General features: G+C 37.7%; 1 protein-coding gene across 7 annotated transcripts in view; it reads right to left on the minus strand.

The window, feature by feature from the left end:
- The window catches only part of ulk4 (unc-51 like kinase 4), an 80443-nt gene extending 77184 nt beyond the window's left edge, over positions 1-3259 (minus strand). For 3 of the 7 annotated variants that reach the window (XR_006098452.1, XR_006098451.1, XM_042424101.1), the window contains exons 1-6: positions 3018-3258; positions 1911-2051; positions 1530-1629; positions 1004-1143; positions 748-910; positions 226-327 (exon numbers count right to left, since the gene is read on the minus strand). Coding sequence is in view for 5 of the 7 variants with exons in the window: in XM_042424101.1 (XP_042280035.1) it covers positions 226-327; positions 748-910; positions 1004-1143; positions 1530-1629; positions 1911-2048 (643 nt within the window). In the remaining 2 variants the exon portion in view is untranslated. Of the gene's footprint in view, positions 1-225; positions 328-747; positions 911-1003; positions 1144-1529; positions 1630-1910; positions 2052-3017 lie in introns of all 7 variants that reach the window. The other 4 variants (XM_042424100.1, XM_042424098.1, XM_042424099.1 and 1 more) reach the window with 3 other exon arrangements.
- Positions 3260-18202: the final 14943 nt, after the last annotated feature.

Below are 18202 nucleotides of genomic sequence, written 5' to 3' on the forward strand. Positions count from 1 at the left end.
TCAGTTAAGGTCATATACATTTTAGTTAAAACATATTTATTATTACTACTACTAATACTACTACTACTATAATGACGACCACAACTTCTGGTACCCAACAGAGTACAATAGTTAAGAATAGGAATAGGAAAAAAATCATTATTACATTAATTAATACGCTTGCATACTTTGTCTCATTCAGTGTGTGCATGTGTCTATGTATGTGCATGCATATGGGTACAGTACCAGTGTACATGTAGTAGAGTATACAACCAAGAGCCCAGAGATCAGAGCTCATATTGGTTTCTGATCCCTGCAAAACCTCTGGAGCACTGTAAGTTAGTGAGTCTGAAAATACACATACACATAGTTAACAGAAAAAAGACATAAACAGTATCACAAACAGAACATGTTTCTTTAGGAAATGGAATAAGTTTTAGCCAAATTGTACATTTCATTAGTTTAGTAATCTTGGCCATCACTTGGTATATTGTGAAGACTAATCAAATCTTGGCTAATGTTAAAGCTGATTAAAATTACTGATGGTAAGTGGACTTATTTACATCACTTAGTTTTTATACACTTCTTCTACAAGGTATAACATGTTTTCAGCGCCTCCTCCAGCATATATAAACTGTGTCCCAAATCAACAGGATTCTACGCAATTTGTAAATCTTTGGATTTCTCCTGGCTAATCTACTCATCAGCTTCTCCTTCTATCAACAATGCATATAAAACCAATAGATAATTAAAAGATAGTCATCTGACCTTGTAATCTTTTCCTCATGTGGTCAAAGTTCTCCTTGTTGTCTCCTTCTCCTGCCTCTTTAGATGTAGAGAGCAAAGTAAAGAAATCCTCCGATTTCTCTCCCTCTGCTTTGGACCGACAGAAGTTACCAAACTTCAAAATGCCGCTGCCATCCAGTAGGATCTATGGGGCACATATATACTGTATTCATATGATAAAAAAATAATATTGATATTATACTGTTGGTCCTACATACACATGAACACAGATGCAAACCTTAGCCGGGGTCAAGTCTGAAAAAATGATTCCTAATTCATGGATATGTTCCAGTCCTTTGACTAAGTCCCATCCAAACCTCCTCACTACATCTTCTGACAGACATCCATCCTGACAAATCACAGACTCCAGGGAACCACCTAACACAGAGACAGATGGACAAGGAGAAAAGAGAGACAAAAGCGACACCAGTTGAGAGAGAGAAACAAAAAAATAGACAGAGCAAGACTTTTTAGATCTCAATTAAAGCACAGGACCATTTTATTGCACGGTTAAAAAAAGACTCCATTTTAAAATAATACGTAGAAACATGCCAGTTTACCATCTACACTAGAAAGTAAGTATCTTTGATTAATCCCATAAACCAAAACATGATGGTATTTTGTGAAAACAAGGGCTAACAATCAGTTTTAGGCTGCCATGAGATGTATTTGTCACATCCCATCTACTGATTGCTGAAAAAAGGAAGTGATGACATCTAATGTTACATGGCTGCTTATCAGGACTACCAGTCACAAATACTGACCTGTACAGAGCTCCACTACCAACCAGAGGTGATTACTGGTCTCATACCACTCATAGAAGGAAACAATGTTGGGATGATCCAGATCATGGCTAAGACGGACCTAACAGGGAAACAAGTGTGTTGCACTGAGATTTGGGAAAATCATTACATTTCTCAGAAAAGCCAGAGACAAAGGACCCAATTCTGATGATTAAAAGACAACTACTGCAGGTCTTGTTTCTGCTGATGGCAGCACATGTAGGTAAGTCAATATAAGTCAGTATGTAGGTGTGTACACTTTAAATAATTCTTTCATAACAGGCAATTTCAGGCCTCTATATGAAAATAAAAATGTAACTGATTGCCTAATAATGTTTAATTTAGTTTAAAGCACTGTCCTACATGGTTAGTGATCTCAGGCCTTTTGGCTTTGTCGCTGCAGATTATGGCTACATAGTTGAGATTGCCCTTCCTTCTTCCTTTATAGACAACTGAACTGCTGCCTGCTCCCAGCTCCTCATACAGGATGAAGTTCTCCATCTGCTGTCAAAAAGAACAAGGAGGCATGATGTTATAATCTTTAGGCATTGTAAGAAAATGAAAAGAAAAGATGATTATATTTCTTCTACTAATGAGAGAAAGAAGCAGAAATAAGAGTCAGAAATAAAACCAAACATACAGTATTTTATGACCAGTGTAATGATATTCACATGGGCAGATGACACATTATATTTCGAAATGCACAGTTTCTAATTATAGTCCATGCAATAATCATTAAGTTAGTTTGTTGTTATAACATTATATTGTTTATCTTACATCACTCCTTATAATATATAACCAAGAACCTGAACCTGAATTTTTTGTCATAATTTAATTTTACCAATTTGGACCAAAAACACGTTATCATACTTTATATATACTATACTGTACTTTGTTTTACATTTAAGCTACACTCGTCTTGTTCAGTTTACACTTTGAAAAACTTTTTAGAAACATAGTTATTTAGTATAGACGTATAGTTTATCCTCAACTGCAGTATGAAACGGCTACCTGTTGCCTGTAAAAAAACAAAAAAACAAAAAAAAAACTTGCAAGCTGTTTACAATTTGAGGTAATTATGTGAGAAATGCATGTTTCACTCTGACGACTTGATTTGAGCGAAAAAGCAGCTATAAAAAGAGTTCTAACTTATAACAGTCAGCTTGGTAAAACTCTAAAATATAAACAAATCATATGAACTTTGCACGTTTTAAAAGAGATAGTTAACTTCTAGGTAGTGAATAAAGTATTATTAGTGAATATTAATAGGTAACTTAACGGTTGGTCTGTGTAACACTGGTAGCAACCGCTATAAACGTCAATACAAGAGTTCGCTTGTAACATGACAGAAGTTCACTGCAACACCTAAAAAGTAACTTAATTATATGAAAACCGAATGCGACTATACCCACAGCTACAAATATCTTACTACTGATGGTATAACTGCAGTTTGTCAGACTACCAACCTACCTGACAACTTCACTGTTCAACAACCCGCTGTTTGTTACCGGAAGCGTGGTGGGCCACGTAATTCCAACTGTATGAGGGAATTCAAGAACTTTCTTGATAAAATTAAGCCTACATTAACTTGTCGAAAAAGACAGTACGTCTATATACATCTTTGTATTTAAAACGATTTTTAAAAAATCTTACAACACACACATGACTTGAGCGGTTGAGGTTTTTTAGGGTTTGACCAGACCATCTCCAAATGGTTCATTCCTGCGTTGCTAGGATACAGGAGTGAACACAACAGACAGCGCAGTGTGCCGTGTAATACTGCAACAAGCCTAATCACCATCAGACTATATGAAGTTTAACAAATATCACACACATTTACCTCACAAGTCTCACAATTTACAAAATATAGAAAGTGCGCGATGACATGCTGACAGCTGTTTTTGTAATTTGGCAATTTGTTTAATGTTTGCTTTAGTTTTTTTCGCTTGTATGTTTCAATAATCTAAACAAACAAAATTCATTATTGATTTCATCGGTAGTGGGGCACCAAAGGGCATTTTGACAATTGTCTGACCTCATAAAATCACTGCTAGTGCTTTGCTCTCCTTGTTGCTGCCCTGTTCTCTGTCTGCAGGGGCGGGTTCCTGAGGGCACACTCAAGAGCAGGATGGCACACCTGGGCCCGGTGTGCCTCATGTATAAAGCTGGAGAAGCTGTGAGTTCAGACTCTCTCTTCTCTCCCCCACACACACTCCTGTGTTGCTTTTTGGTTATTTTTCGTTTGTTTCACCCATACATTCACTCATCCACTCCCTACAATACTGTTTTTGCAGACTTACCCCATCCATTTGTTATTTTTGTTTGTTTTGAGTATTTTGTTTTAATTAATTTTACTTTTGTAATATTGATTAATATTGTCACTTCCATTTTTTGCCACAGTCTAGAGCCAGGCTGTGACACTAGACAAATGGTGATGTGGGTGTTGGTTCATTGGTGATTTTTGGTGAATTTGGAGATCTTTTCAAGTATGTATGTTTGGCTTATGAATGTTGCCTATGTGGCAGGTTAATGCTTAATTTTTTACTTTCCCCCAACTCACACATAGATCTAAAAATCTGATTTTATTGATATTTTACAGGCTCTTGGACTTCTATTTATCCTTTAAAATGTAATTGTATTCATACCAGTGATGTGTTAGGCCTACTATTAGCGTATTTCCAGCTTTTGCACTACAGCCAATGTTCAAGTGTCGTTTCCAAAAAACATGTCTTTGTGTCTTCAAGATTCAAGATTACTTTATTGTCATTTCTCAGTACTCACATGCATTGAAATGCAATTCCGTTTCTCCCAGACCAAAAACAGTGCACTTGCAGAATAAACGATTTAAACAAACTTAACTACTACTACTACTACTAATATATATATATATATATATATATATATATATATGATTCCAAAAAAACATACTTAGCAAATATAATAAGAAAGTTTCAGAAACATAAGTAGAGGCATTATATAAATATACACAAGTACACAAAACTATAAAAGTCCTAAATACAATTTGCATGTTACATTGCTCATTGTTGTCTCTCTTTCTATCTGTCTCCCTGTCTCTCTCTCTCTCTCTCTCTCTCTCTCTCTCTCTCACACACACACACACACACACACACACACACACACACACACACACACACACACACACACACACACACAAACCATTTGAAAGGAGAATTACGTCATTCATTCACTGTAACCGGCAGGACACAGGGCACCCGTGACTTCACCCCTGAATGGCTTTTATGCAGCCGTCAGAAATATTGTAGTCAGGTTGAACGACCTAAAAGTGGTGACGTCAGCTTTTGTTTTATAATTTTATTTCATAATAAGCGACCAACAGCCACTTTTAGTGACCTTTTAGTGATCAAAGCAATTCATAATTGGTTCTGAGTTGGGAGTAGCATTATTTTTCCTGTGAGCACTAGGAGGCCATTACTCAAAATTTGTTATTACTTTTTACAGTCTATGGTTATTACCAATTAAAATTGGTACATTATGCAAATCACGAATCATGTAAAATACGAATAATACTAAAACTAATCAACTATAAAGCCAAAACAAGCAAAGTGAAGAATCGGTTTAAGAACACTATAAAAGGTTGGACAGCATACGCATGAAGAGAGACTGAATAACAGAATGGAGGAAACCTTCACACCGTTTAGCCTTTATATTGATGAACTGTTCAGCCTGTAAAAGACTCACAGATGTTAAGAGGAAGGTTTCCGGTTAATGCACTTCTTTCTACAAAATAAAAGCAAGGAATGCATTCAGTTAAAATGTTTTCCAAAACAGTTAAGCGATTACTGTACAGTATGTATTAATAGTTCTGGGTGATATGGACAAAATCAAATCTCACAATATTTTTGACTTTTGCCTATACATCATATTCTATAGACTTAAAGGTTCAGTGTGTAGAATTTAGTGGACTCTGCCGAAATGGATTAATATTTACATTATGTTTTCATTAGTGTATAATCACCTGAAAATAAGAATTGTTGTGTTTTCGTTACCTTAGAATGAGCCCAAGGCCACCACGTTGTACCACCATGTTTGTACAGTAGTCCAGAACAGACAAATTAAACACTGGCTCTGGAGAGGGCCTTTCAAGTTTTCACAAGTTTCGTGGCCACCATAGGTTCTCCTACACTTGGAATGGGAGGGTGAGGGGGGAGGGCTATTCAGTTGGTTGCAATCTGTTACTTCACCGCTAGATGCCACTAAATCCTACACATTGTTCCTTTAAGAAAACATCTTTGTTTGGTACAGATCCTTGCAAAAAGCGGACCATAAGACCATCAGACCATTTTAATATGTTTTTCAATGAAAATGAGAATAAAAATGTAAAAATGAATGCAAATCATATCACAATTTCAATATCAGTCAAAATAACTGCAGTTAGATTTTTTTTTTCCAAAATCATTCAGCCCTAGTATAAAATGGCATAAAAAGAGACAAAATGACATAAACTGTGCATCAAAAGAAATACCTATACATTAAGTGAACAGTTGACGAGCAATATAATAACTTTTACAATTCAGAGCTGAATAAAAATTGTATTAATTATTTTCATATGGGGTGGATGACACTGGGCTTATTGTGTCAGACGAATAGGTTTTGTCATACCTGATGCTGTTCTTTATGTTTCCTGATGTGCAGGAAACATAAAGAACTATTCAGTCTAAACCTCCAGTGTAAGAAGGCTTTGACTGAAATTTCAGAATAAAATGAAGTCAGATGTTTAGCCTTGAAATGTAAAAGAACGCAGTTTAATTTGAAAAAATTCAGAGCGGAAGTACGGCCATGTTTTTTCTACTTTGACTCAGCTCCGCAGCTTTTGTTGAGCCGCCCTGTAAAACAAGCCAAAAAAGGCTCCTGAAGTTTTTGAGAGCAGTCACAGGGCTGACTGTGGGTTACATTTTAATCTCCACAGTCTCCGGTATACTTAGCTTTTTTTTTCCGTTATTATTCTTTCTGACACCGGTCGCGCTTCGGTTCATCTAGTTTTAACTAAACCGGTAACGGTAGATAGCTAACGTTAACCTTACTAGTGAGAAGAGTCGCTCGGAGTGGACCGCTAAATTGTATTTAGCTCGTTTTAGTCGCCCAAAAAGAGAAAGCCGAAATAATTTGTCTCTTCGGGGAGGTCTGCGCTATTTACGGAAGCGGTAAGAAATCTTTTGTGAGTTTGTAAAACCTCTCAGATTGAAAGTTTGACGATGATGTGCTGAGACTAGAGCAGGTGCAGAGTGCCACACGGTTTGGTAACGTTAACTCCTAACATGATAGGAGCGATCTAGATTAACTTTCATACATTGTATGTAACTTTGCTCCACATGTGATTTTTATATCTATTTCCACCAGTGAAAGTGTCATTTTTCTTGTCGCATTTGTTTAACTATCCGGCTCAGCTGTGTAATGGACGGCCCATCATGTGGGGGGTCCTGGTCCTGGTTTTGCATGAGGGGCATCTGTTACCTTCAGTACCACGCTGAAGCTGTCCACTTTGTCTGACTCACATGTTAAAGCCTGCAGAGTTTGTTACAGCGGCTTGTGGGCACCTTTTTAATAAGATTTATCTCAGATTTAAGTAGTCTTAATCCAATCACAGTAAACCTGCCTCACTCTTTAAAAGTGGCCTGAGGATATATGGTGATCAATTCCCTCAGCCTCCATAAGCAGACTGACAGATTATCACTGCCACCTCTCAGGGATTGTGAACAAGCCTTTGCCATTCATGTCAAGTGATTAGATTTTTATTACTCCTCTTTTCAGCCAGTGGCATCATATAACTATATTAGTTTGTCCTCAGTCTTTTAAAGTTGTTGTAAGCCATTTGTACGGTGGTCCTGAGGTGCAAAACAGATTAAAAAACATTATTTCAGGAAACACAAAAGCATTTCATAAAACTTAGACATTTTGTAAACTGTAAAAAAGAGCTAACACCCCCTCAGCCTGGTGAATAAGCCCATCAAATGTTGTGTTTTCTGAATGTTCTTGTGTTTTCTGAAATGTTGTGTTTTGCTCCTCAGGGCCACGATAATTTTGCCCATTATAGCATTATTAAGGTGAAACAATTAGATCAAAATAGCTAACTGTTCCGAGCTCTACACATAGTGATGTATCAGTATTTTTACATCTCTACATGTACCACATCTGTTTTCATGAAGTGCTAATGTGAATGCAAGTTAATCCCATTATCTAATATTGATTTCCTTCATTAAAACTGTCAGTGAAAAAGATATTTTTATTCAAATTCCCCTTCACAAACAACCACATAGAAGGAAACTTAGAGAAATAGCCACAGACTTGACTGAGTTGTTGGTTGCATTGAGGAGGCTGCCACACAATATTGTACATTAAGTGCGTGCTAAACTCTCTGTGCTTCTTAGTTTGGATTTCATTTGACATGCAATAGTCAGTTTGGGATGTACAAGTATCCCAAGTTGTTTCAAACCTTTTTAAAGGAGTCTTGAAAGGTTACTTAGAAGTCAGTGATTTTTTTTTGTTTACCTCAGCTACACCGCTGAGGAGGAGGGCTTCTCTGCCAGTCCTGAGAGGCTAAATAAGGTCCCAGTAGGTTTTGCCAACAGCACATGATCCGTGGAAGGCCTGCACACTGTCTAACTGCTCGGACATTCAGCAGGCCTCGCTGTTAACACGCTGTCTGCCGAGAGAGTTCACACAACTGGGAGCTGGACCTAAACACAAAGTGGGAATGTCAGATGGACAGAGTAACCGACAGATGGGCTGAGGGGGTGTTAGGTCTTATCTGACCTCTCTGTCTGTCTCTGTCTCGCTCTCTCTACACACACACACACACACACACACACACACAGGCGCGCGCTTATTCAACGTGGTAAATCAGTTATCACGGTCAGACCTGTGTCATATCAGACTGTGTATTTTGTAACACATGGACTAACAAGGACAGAACAACATTCATTTATCTTGGATGTCACTCGACAAAAAAACCCCAGCAGAAATATTCATATTTTCGTCAGTGGTGATCAAGTGATAACAGTGTGGTATTTCCTAACACTGCCAGCACACAGACTCTCGTGTAGGTGTACTACATGACCTTGTCTACTGCTAGAAAATGCTTTGAAAGGATAGAAAAAGTCAAGGGTTGCGTTTATGAATCAGGCCCTTAATATTCACTTCAAAGTCATTTTACGGCCTACTATCACTGAGAAGGAACTTTATGGATTTATGGCTAGCAGAGTTACAGAGTAATTTTTTTTAAAAATCACAAAAATACGAGTTGTAAAGATGATAAAGAGTTAGCACAATATAAACTGCAAGAAGAAGGGCTATAATGAGTTTGTGTGTGTATGTGTGTGTGTGCACATTACCAGAGTTTAGTATGGAAAGATTTTATCATTGGGTTGCCTTTGGGATTGTCTGTAGTTTTTTTGGCTGATCATGACTTTACACTATGACTGGACTGATATGTTGGCACATTGGTATTGATTCCACTAATAGCAACATCGGCACTAAAAGCAGTTGAGGCTCTCTCTGACTTTGACTTTGTCCTCAAGATTGTCGCTTCTGTTACACACTAAGACTACCAGCAGAAGAAATAATAAATAATAAACAAAATCTCAAATGTATGCCTGCTTTAAAATTCCAGTTTATAAATTGATCTGCTGAAGTGTGAAAAAATCAAATTTATGGATTAAGAAAATGAAATCCTATTTAACAGATATCTCAAATAAAACTCATATGTGTCACACCTGCAGGACAACGTGATCTCTCTCTAGTCTGTATTAGCCGGTAATGGTTGTGTGACTGCTGTAACTGGTAAGATATTTAATGTTGGTGTATAAAAAGTGATCACGTGCTCATAATAAAGACCATTACAAAATGTGTAACTATTTGGTACAGTTGTTAAAAACTGGTAATGTACTCAGCTCAGGATGATGGACTTTGGTGTAATACAACACAACATAGTGTTATGGATGACATAATACTGTTAAAGTGGAAATAGACAACTTTTTTGCTGTAACGTATCATTATATAGTAAATGTTTATTGCACAGTTTAATGGCTATAGAATAATGACACTATCAGCGTTTAGATTGGCGCCCTATGAGCCTCGCTTTCACCACGCAATTCTGTCTGCCAGGTATCCCGGTACGATATCCCGGGAAAAGCTATATCTAGTAATAATTTGTTATGTGTCCAACCTCCTTCTATTGTCTTATTGCTCTATGACAAATGTGGAATATTGCACAGGCAAATCTGATGACACACTACTTATATCTGTGTCTAGATTCATTGAGTATATTACCTTAATAAACTTGTCTTTTGATTTCTAGAGGGCTTTCTTCCTGTTAGCTACGGTAGCTAACAGGAAGCCTACAGCCACAGAATACTGGATCAGTATCCAGTCAGACTGGCTGTCAGGCTCATCTACTCGCTCATATGAAAGTCAACAGACAGAAAATATCACCAACCCACATAGAATTTCTGTCTGCTTTCATCTCTCCATTTTAGACTAAATGAAGAACAAACTCGCCCCTCCACCCTGATGTTGTAGTTACTTGTTTGTGTGAAGCAAGTTTACTCAATCTTTGTTATTACTATGCAACGCACATCATTACAATAGCTTTTGCCCGTTCCCAAATTCAATTCTTCTTTCTTCTCTCCTATTGCCAAAGTGGTGTTGATCATTTCACGGAGCTATGTTCTGAGGAAAAAGGAAAGCAATCCGGTTGTCTTTGTGACAGTGACACAAACAATAATGCCACTTGGAAAAGCTGGAGGGGGAGTTGAAAAGTTTCCACTTTAGATGGGAAAAATCTTGATGCAAACAATGTGATTGCCAGAGATGCCTGTTTTAAGAGATGCAGCTGTCTCTGAAGGTTTTGTGAATCATGCATGTTCATTTTCTGACTAGTACAACACTCCTCAGCCAGGAAGTGTTCAACTCTGTAATAACAAGACGGGATTTCAGGGATTTTTGGAAAGGATATCTCTTCTTCTTCCTTTGACTTGAACATGTGACTCGTTGGTCTTTTAAATCCAAAAACAGCTTCCTTCTTCTCATCTCTGCTCAACTTCTCTCTTTGTCTTCCTCTTTGTCTCTCCTTCCTGTGAAGACAGTTGAACTGAGACTGCGTGTGTCTCTGTGAGTAATGGTATCAGATCTCCTTTGCCTGACAACAAGGTTGCTAGATCATAGCATGTAGAAATACAAAGGACTTCTTGCTTTGTGGATTTGAGGCTCACACTGAGAGAGGCTAAAAAAATAATGGAGAGGGAAAAGATGGAGTCATGTGCATCCAAGGACAGAAGAGATGTACTTTTCTATTCCTGTTCCTTTTGTCTAAGCCCTGTTCCACTCACCATCTAACAATCACATCACTGAGACCTTTAGGATGTGGTGTTCTGTAGCTGACGTGAACTCTCGTAGGTCATTAACATGGGAATCTTTCCCAACTTGATTGGACAGAGCAGGTCCATTTCACACACATTTCCACATAACTGTTATTTTTATACTGTTATTATGTGGGATGTCTATGTTAAACATGGTCAAAGTCCCAAAACTTCAGGTGAATGTACTGGATGTGAAAACTCTCCCCTGCATGCAAAAGCCCAGACTTCAGCCTGCTTTGAAGGCTCCATTTGTCATGTTACCTCTACTTCCTCCTCTGATGACATCAGCTTGTATGCACATGCCCACAAATATATAGAAATATTCCAGTAGGGCCCCAGAATATAAATACAGACCTGGAAATATGTGATGCGTCCTCTTTAACCCATTCTAGATATTTAAAGTTGAACTAGGCACTGATACTTTGAGATTTACTGGTAATGTTTGTTTAATGATCTCATTTTCTCTGCCAGTCATCAGGTTCTCTTATTGTATTGTATTGTATTTTATTGTAGGAACCAGTTTAGCTTAGTTCAGCTTATCTGGATGGGCACAAACTATATCTTGATAAACAAATTTAAAGTTGTGACGTGTGATCGAGTCAATCATTCAGACTTTAGAAATGTTAAAGACTCTGCGCACCCACACAGGTGTTGTCAGTTATTAGCTGATTAGACGTCTGCTCAGGTTCAAGTTGGGCAAAGCCACTGGTGTGTGCAAGGAGGGATGGGGGATGGTAATGGGGGGGGGGAGGTGTCAATCAAGCTCAATGTGTACATGCCGACACCGTCCTGAGAGGAGGTCTAATCAGCTGGCTGTGGGCACGAAGGACATTTAATATGTAGCTTCTTATAGGAATTCTTTTCATTTTTTTGTTTGAGTTTCTATAGTATTTATAGTATGTATGTCAGTATCATTACCAACAACCCTGCAGTATGATGCCCTTGCAACTATGGTATGAAGTAGAAAATTTCATTGTTACATTTAAAGCCTTACATACAGTTTTAATTATGAGGGCCACATATTGATTTAAACTGTTTGTTTTTGATTTTATAATCAAAAATGCTTATTTTTGCCTCTTTTCCTAACAGCTGCCCCACTTCTACAGGTTATTCTGTAGGTCTCAGTTGTTAAAAAAAAAAAAAAAAAAAAGAGTGTGTGTGTGTGTAAAAGGGTCCACAAGAGTTGGATGCACAGTCTACTGTTTAAAGTGTAGTCAGGAAAAAAGTTAAACACTGTTGGAGACAGTTAATGTTAACTGAATGTTAATGAGTGAGGAGGAAGCAGCATGTGACATCTTTTCTAAGCTGTTTCTGTGTCTTTACTTCACTCGTCTGTCTGTTTTTGACTATCTCTCTCTCTGTGACTCTGTCCCATCTCTATGAGGGGTGGAACAAAAAATGAACCAGAGTTCAAAGTACTGTACTTTTCTAAAAACAACAGTGACGTATAAACCCTCAAAAATAAAAGCATCAAAAGTATTACATTGATAATTATTCTATTAAAGTTCAACTTGTTTTGATAAAGAAATGACAGTAACAAGGTTATATATTCTAAATAATCAATTACACACTATTCAGTTTCATTCATTTGCACTGATGTGAACATGACTGGCTAGTATGTCAATGGTTCCTCATCAGCGATCAGTTTGATTCTTCTCATTATTTGTCTGTTATGTAGGTATTGAAAACTAGCTAGGTGGGCGTGCAACGTGTTTTTGGCCACTAACAACATCACACTTGTGATGTGAGTGTCCTGGGTGTGACTTTAAAGTTCAAAATTTAAAAAATGTATCCCTTGACTTTATCATGGTGAACCGAGCTGTAATTAATGATAAGAGGTTTATCAATTAAAACATTTTCATTAAATACTGCTTCTGCACTTATCAGATGAGATTTAGCCTATTTTACTTAAATTATTTATTTATCAAAACATGTTAAAATTTAAGAGTAAATTGATCAATTAAACTATACTTTTGTTGGCTCTGTTTCATCTCATCTCATCAGTTCTATCCCATATATCTCGTTTTTGCTCCTGAATAGAAATTCAGATTGTTAGTGATTATATCTCTATAAAAAAAGAGGACATTGGAATATTGATTGCATTCAGTGATCATGTAGTGGCTGACAGGAGGGGCTGCAGCCTGGACTGACCTTTATTCACAGCCTCAAACAAACATTTTGTAAGAAGTGGAATTTCTATCAAATTTTAAGGTTAAAAAGATCTTAAATCCACAAAAACAGTTTTGTTATCTCTCGTTAACAGGCATTGTTAACTGCAAGTTATGCTGTATGTTACTGGATACAAAATCCAAAGATTAGCTATACTCTTATCAGTATACTGGCTTTATTTATGGTGCAACACTTTGATTCTGGCTCTCTTCCAAGAGGTCACAACTGTCAGAGGATCCACATGAAGAAAGTTCATATGGTGAAAAGACACTAGTGCATTTCCCCAATAATGAATTTCAATCCAGACCTTATAATACATCCACATTCAGCCATGTTTATCTTTGAAATCGTCCAAATGACTAAAATTCAATTCAATGTCAGTGATTGAATTCAGTGTCACATTTTATACTATTTATACTTTCATCAAATTATCCTGCAAACTGACTCCCTCTTTGTAGAGGGCTTATTGGTGCACATGGCACAAGGTTTGGAACCATTACAAGAGGAAGATGATGGACTGGGGACTTAATAAAGAATAGTGAATAAAAATTAAATTTAATCTCATCAAGTCAGAGGGAATTTAAGAGAAATCTGATGCCAGGCTGAACCCATGAGGTCAGATTGTGACTGATAAGGTTCAGGCTTTGTAACATTCTGTACCTGAACCTCTGTACTTTATAGCTCTTCCCATTCACTTGGATGGAAAATGTGTCCACACTTTTGACTGGTGCTGTACATGGCTACTGTGTAACTGAGCTGTGTCTGTACACATGATAATGTTGACATTGCAGTTTTCCATAGCAACCAATGTTAACTCTAGTCTTCTGATTCATGTCCGTGTCTAATTAACTGGTGATTTTATGGCAGGAGATTTTTTACATGTTGGTCTTCTCACCGTGGTGATGATATGAAGGCAGATTTTACAGGTGTAGTTGATGAGCAGGACTATGGAACCTACCCTTCAGTCACTAAGCTATTGACCTGTTTCTAAGGACAGAAGCAGTGTTTCTATAGCATGTCTTGAAGCTGATTTGAACTTCCTGACCTCTGGCAAGAATCAGCCCCCTGAGTGCTTCATGACAAAGAACATTCAAAGGAAACTGTTTACGGTGTACACAACGTTTCCTCTGTTAGAGTACCCGCCTATAGCCAGTCAGTCAGGGAATGTGGGTGTGCCCATTGGAGACAGTTATCCATTAGCATGTCATCCTATATTTCGTTAGCCACAACACACACAGACACACATGGTAAAGTGCTCTACATTATTAGCTGTTGAAAGTAAGGAAATCCCCTCTAGCAAGGACAAACGTCAGCACTCAGCTGCTAAGAAGTACTGCAGAGGCATGTATTTTGAATTGATGTATTGACTCTCATAGTACCCAACAGCACACAGCTAATGCTTTAAAATGTTTTGGCAAACTGGCTACAAACACAGGCTGACTTGTCCTGTACTGACTCCTAGGATAAGAGTGTGTGTTAATAGACATTCAAAAACTGGATGATGAAGACACAACTATGTAGAAAGGTGCAGATACTTTATATGTGACCCAGCAGGTCTACTGAAATAACCTGAAAGGACAAGGACAGATCTGAGTACAAAAACGTGAAATTAGAAGTGGTAAAAATCATAATGTCAGATTTTAAAACTTGACAGTTTACACTTGTCTTTATGATAATACTCTTACATACACAATTATTAAATTTACCACTTTTCTCATCAGATTCATCAGCACTGAGGATAGACTGTAGCTACATTGAAGACTTGCATGTCAGAAAAGAGAACACACTTTATACCATTGTAAGTGTTGGTGCAGCCACATCTGCCACAGAGCATCAAACATACTGTATTGATTATTGCTGTAGGGTTGTCACACTTTAAGACTCGTGTTTGTTTGTGTAATCTGTGATCTGATCAGGATGTGCTTGAGTTCATACACATACTATTTGTGGTTGGGTGTGTGGGTTTTTCTGTGTGTCATTTTTGTGGAGGTTTGACAGTGCAACACATTTCAGCATTCATGCATCATTCTTTGCATGATGTGATGAAGATATGATTTTAGTAGAGTTTGTACCCAATAAAATATATTTAGAAACTTACAAAAAATAGACATTTGAAAATGGATATTGGCCTGTTTTAGGTGTGTGTCTACAATCTAAGGGGATGACATGGTCTTATGATCTAAAGGTCTTAAGGAGATCAAGTTGCAACAGCAAAATACTCAGTCCACTGGCTTGACTCAGTCTTCAGCTGACCTTAGCTGTGGATGGAAGGAGTTTTTAGTGTTGTTACTGACAGAGGTCTGGGTGGTGCAGCTCTGTCTCCCAGTGAGCTGATATATGAATATTTGTGGTCTGTTTTGTAATGGTCATAATGTTGAAGCACAGTAAGGAGTAACTGATTGACAGATTACGTTGAGAAATCATGTCTGACTGTCTTTTCCTAGACTCTGGGTAAAGGATGGATACATGTTGTCTTGACACTGTTTGACATACAGTAGCCTATTTTTTGCAGTCTATAGGAACGACTGGGACTGCACCTTCTCCTTATGATTTGATCCATTAATTATGTTTTCATCACAATAACTAAAGAATCAGATCCCAAAACCATATTTATGTTGCCTGTAGGAAAGTTTTCTTTACACTCGCCTTGGATGTAGAATAGATTCAATATCAGCAGAAAAAGGATGCTTGCTAGTACAGGGACTTACACCCAGGTCTTGTGCTTGCTGATTGCTCTTCCTACACCACCTGTCAAATATAGTTTGCGTTTTGATGGGTATTACATCTATGCCCTATCGCAGTTGAGAGATGACATCAGTGACATTAGCCAGGACTGAATGTGTCCCGTTTTGGACTGAAGTGAAAGTCTGGACAAATAATGTAAGTCACTACATGAAACATTCACTAAACATTGCCAATACTTTTTTTTTTAAATTGTAACATCAACTGAAAGAAAGTGGAAAACCACACCTTGTCCTCAAGAGAGAATCTTTGTTCTTGCTCATTTGCTCTATCAGCCCATTGAAATGTTCCACTTCCTCTAAACTGAACCCAGCCCTGTTATTCTGAGCCCTGCTGGAGGACAGTACAGGGTAGGAATGTTGTGGCTATAACATAAAACGTCCTGCTACTGTTGAACGTTAACTTGGAAATGCAGGTCTGTTTGGTCAGCATCATATTAATGATTTAATACATATGAAGAAAAACAATGAAATAGGACTACAAATAAACATGAACTATTGTGTGCTGACTTGCAAAGCATTTCTGTGTTAAAGAGCTGTAACAACTTTTTTTTTATTTTTAGTTTTGGTTGAAATGATTAGTCAGCTCTGATATGGAAAATGTCTGCATCCACAAATACAATGGCAACAAGCTACATTTGACGGGTGTCATAAAGAAAACGTCATTTGCAGTCAGACTTCTCCAGCCTGGTACCCACTTTGGAAATGTCCCCATCAACAGAAATATGTAAAACCGAGGTTCTGACCTACTGTATAAAAGAATCATGTCATGCAGCCTGTCATATATTTTGTATGGACTGTACGGTTTGTTGTCATTAGCAACAATGTTTGGGCATTTGGATATGCTGTACTCCTACATAATGGAAACTATGACCTAAATTCCCTTGAATTGAAACTCCCCACATTTGCACCAGGAATCTGACTCAATATGTCCAAGAAAGGCTCGGGTGGGAAAAGACAGATGGTAGAGTAAGAATTAGAAAGATGAGTGTAGTTAAGTAGAGGAGAGAAAAAGAGGGCGAGAGAGAAAGAAAATGTTAAGGAAATGAAAGACAGTAGTGAAACGGAAGGTGTGGTGTAAAAAAACCAGCTGTGTTTTGATGATGGTAGAAAGTGAGTGGAGGTGTACATGACAAGCAGCAAGTCTTGAGAGTTGTGTGTGTGTGTGTGTGTGTGTGTGTGTGTGTATGTATGTGTGTTTTGAAGAGTTGACTATTAATAGAAACAAGTTCCTTTTCAATGCTGAGCCTGCAGCCTCCTGAGTGATATGATTGTGTTGTTCTTTTGTCCGTCTTTTTAGCTTATCATCAAGCTGCCTCTGTGATTGATACTGTAGCTTTAGAATTTGCTTATTAGTTGTTCTTTTACTAGATAGCTTAATATGAGGTGTCCTGCTACTGACTTTTTACAGTCATTGTTTCAGCATAATCTTTCCTGCCCTTCAATCATCATGTTTAATCAGTCTTCTGCCTCCTTATGTTCACGTGCTTTATGCTGCTATATTTACCTGCTTCTTATTGCATCCTCTCTGTGCTATTTCATTAGATTTAAAAATACACTGAGTTAAGAGTTTATTGAGGGCAGCTGATGTCTGTACAACATCTTTGTGAAGTGAATAGTGTTCAGTTTTTGAGTCACAGAGGTGTTGATTGAACTCTATGGTCAACTTTTACACTGTAGTTAGTGAAGGTGTTCTCATTATAATGAAATCCAATCCAACACCACCATTATCCAATATTATTTTCCCAAAAATGACCCTTGAAAGCGGACTCTAAACCTTTCACTTCTCAATGATGTGATTTATGACGGGGCCGTTTTTATGCGGACTGTATTAGATTATACACATAATAAACTGAAAATGCAGTGTAAAGTGAAATCATGTCTATAATTATCTACACTTGAGCATGTAGTCTGTTTATGAACCAGTCAGCCATCATGCAGATGAGTGTCACACTTTGTCTATAAATACTACTGCTCCACCCAGTGCCAGTGACAAAAAGAGAGGGATGTTTCAGTTAAAGCGTGTTTTCTGTATATTTGTATCATACATATTCAGAATCATGCTGTATTAGATATGCGTCTTTTTATAGGTTGTGATTCATGCAAATTAACAGTCTCCTCCTCCCATCTTCCTCTTCTTCTTGCTCTTTCAGGTATGCTGTGAAAAACCTCTGGACATCCGTGCGAGTAGCTCTGGTTCGGCTGTCCTGTGCTGTTGAGACATCCTGACTAGTTTTGTCGGCTCCAGTCCAATAATGCACTCCAGACAAATCTAGTTTGGCTTTGCTCCGTACCCGTCTCGGTGGGTCCAGGTTTTGTCCATGGCTGGTCCTGCCTTAAATCAGTAACC

Source organism: Thunnus maccoyii, chromosome 10, assembly GCF_910596095.1.
Source record: "Thunnus maccoyii chromosome 10, fThuMac1.1, whole genome shotgun sequence".
NCBI lineage: Eukaryota > Metazoa > Chordata > Actinopteri > Scombriformes > Scombridae > Thunnus > Thunnus maccoyii.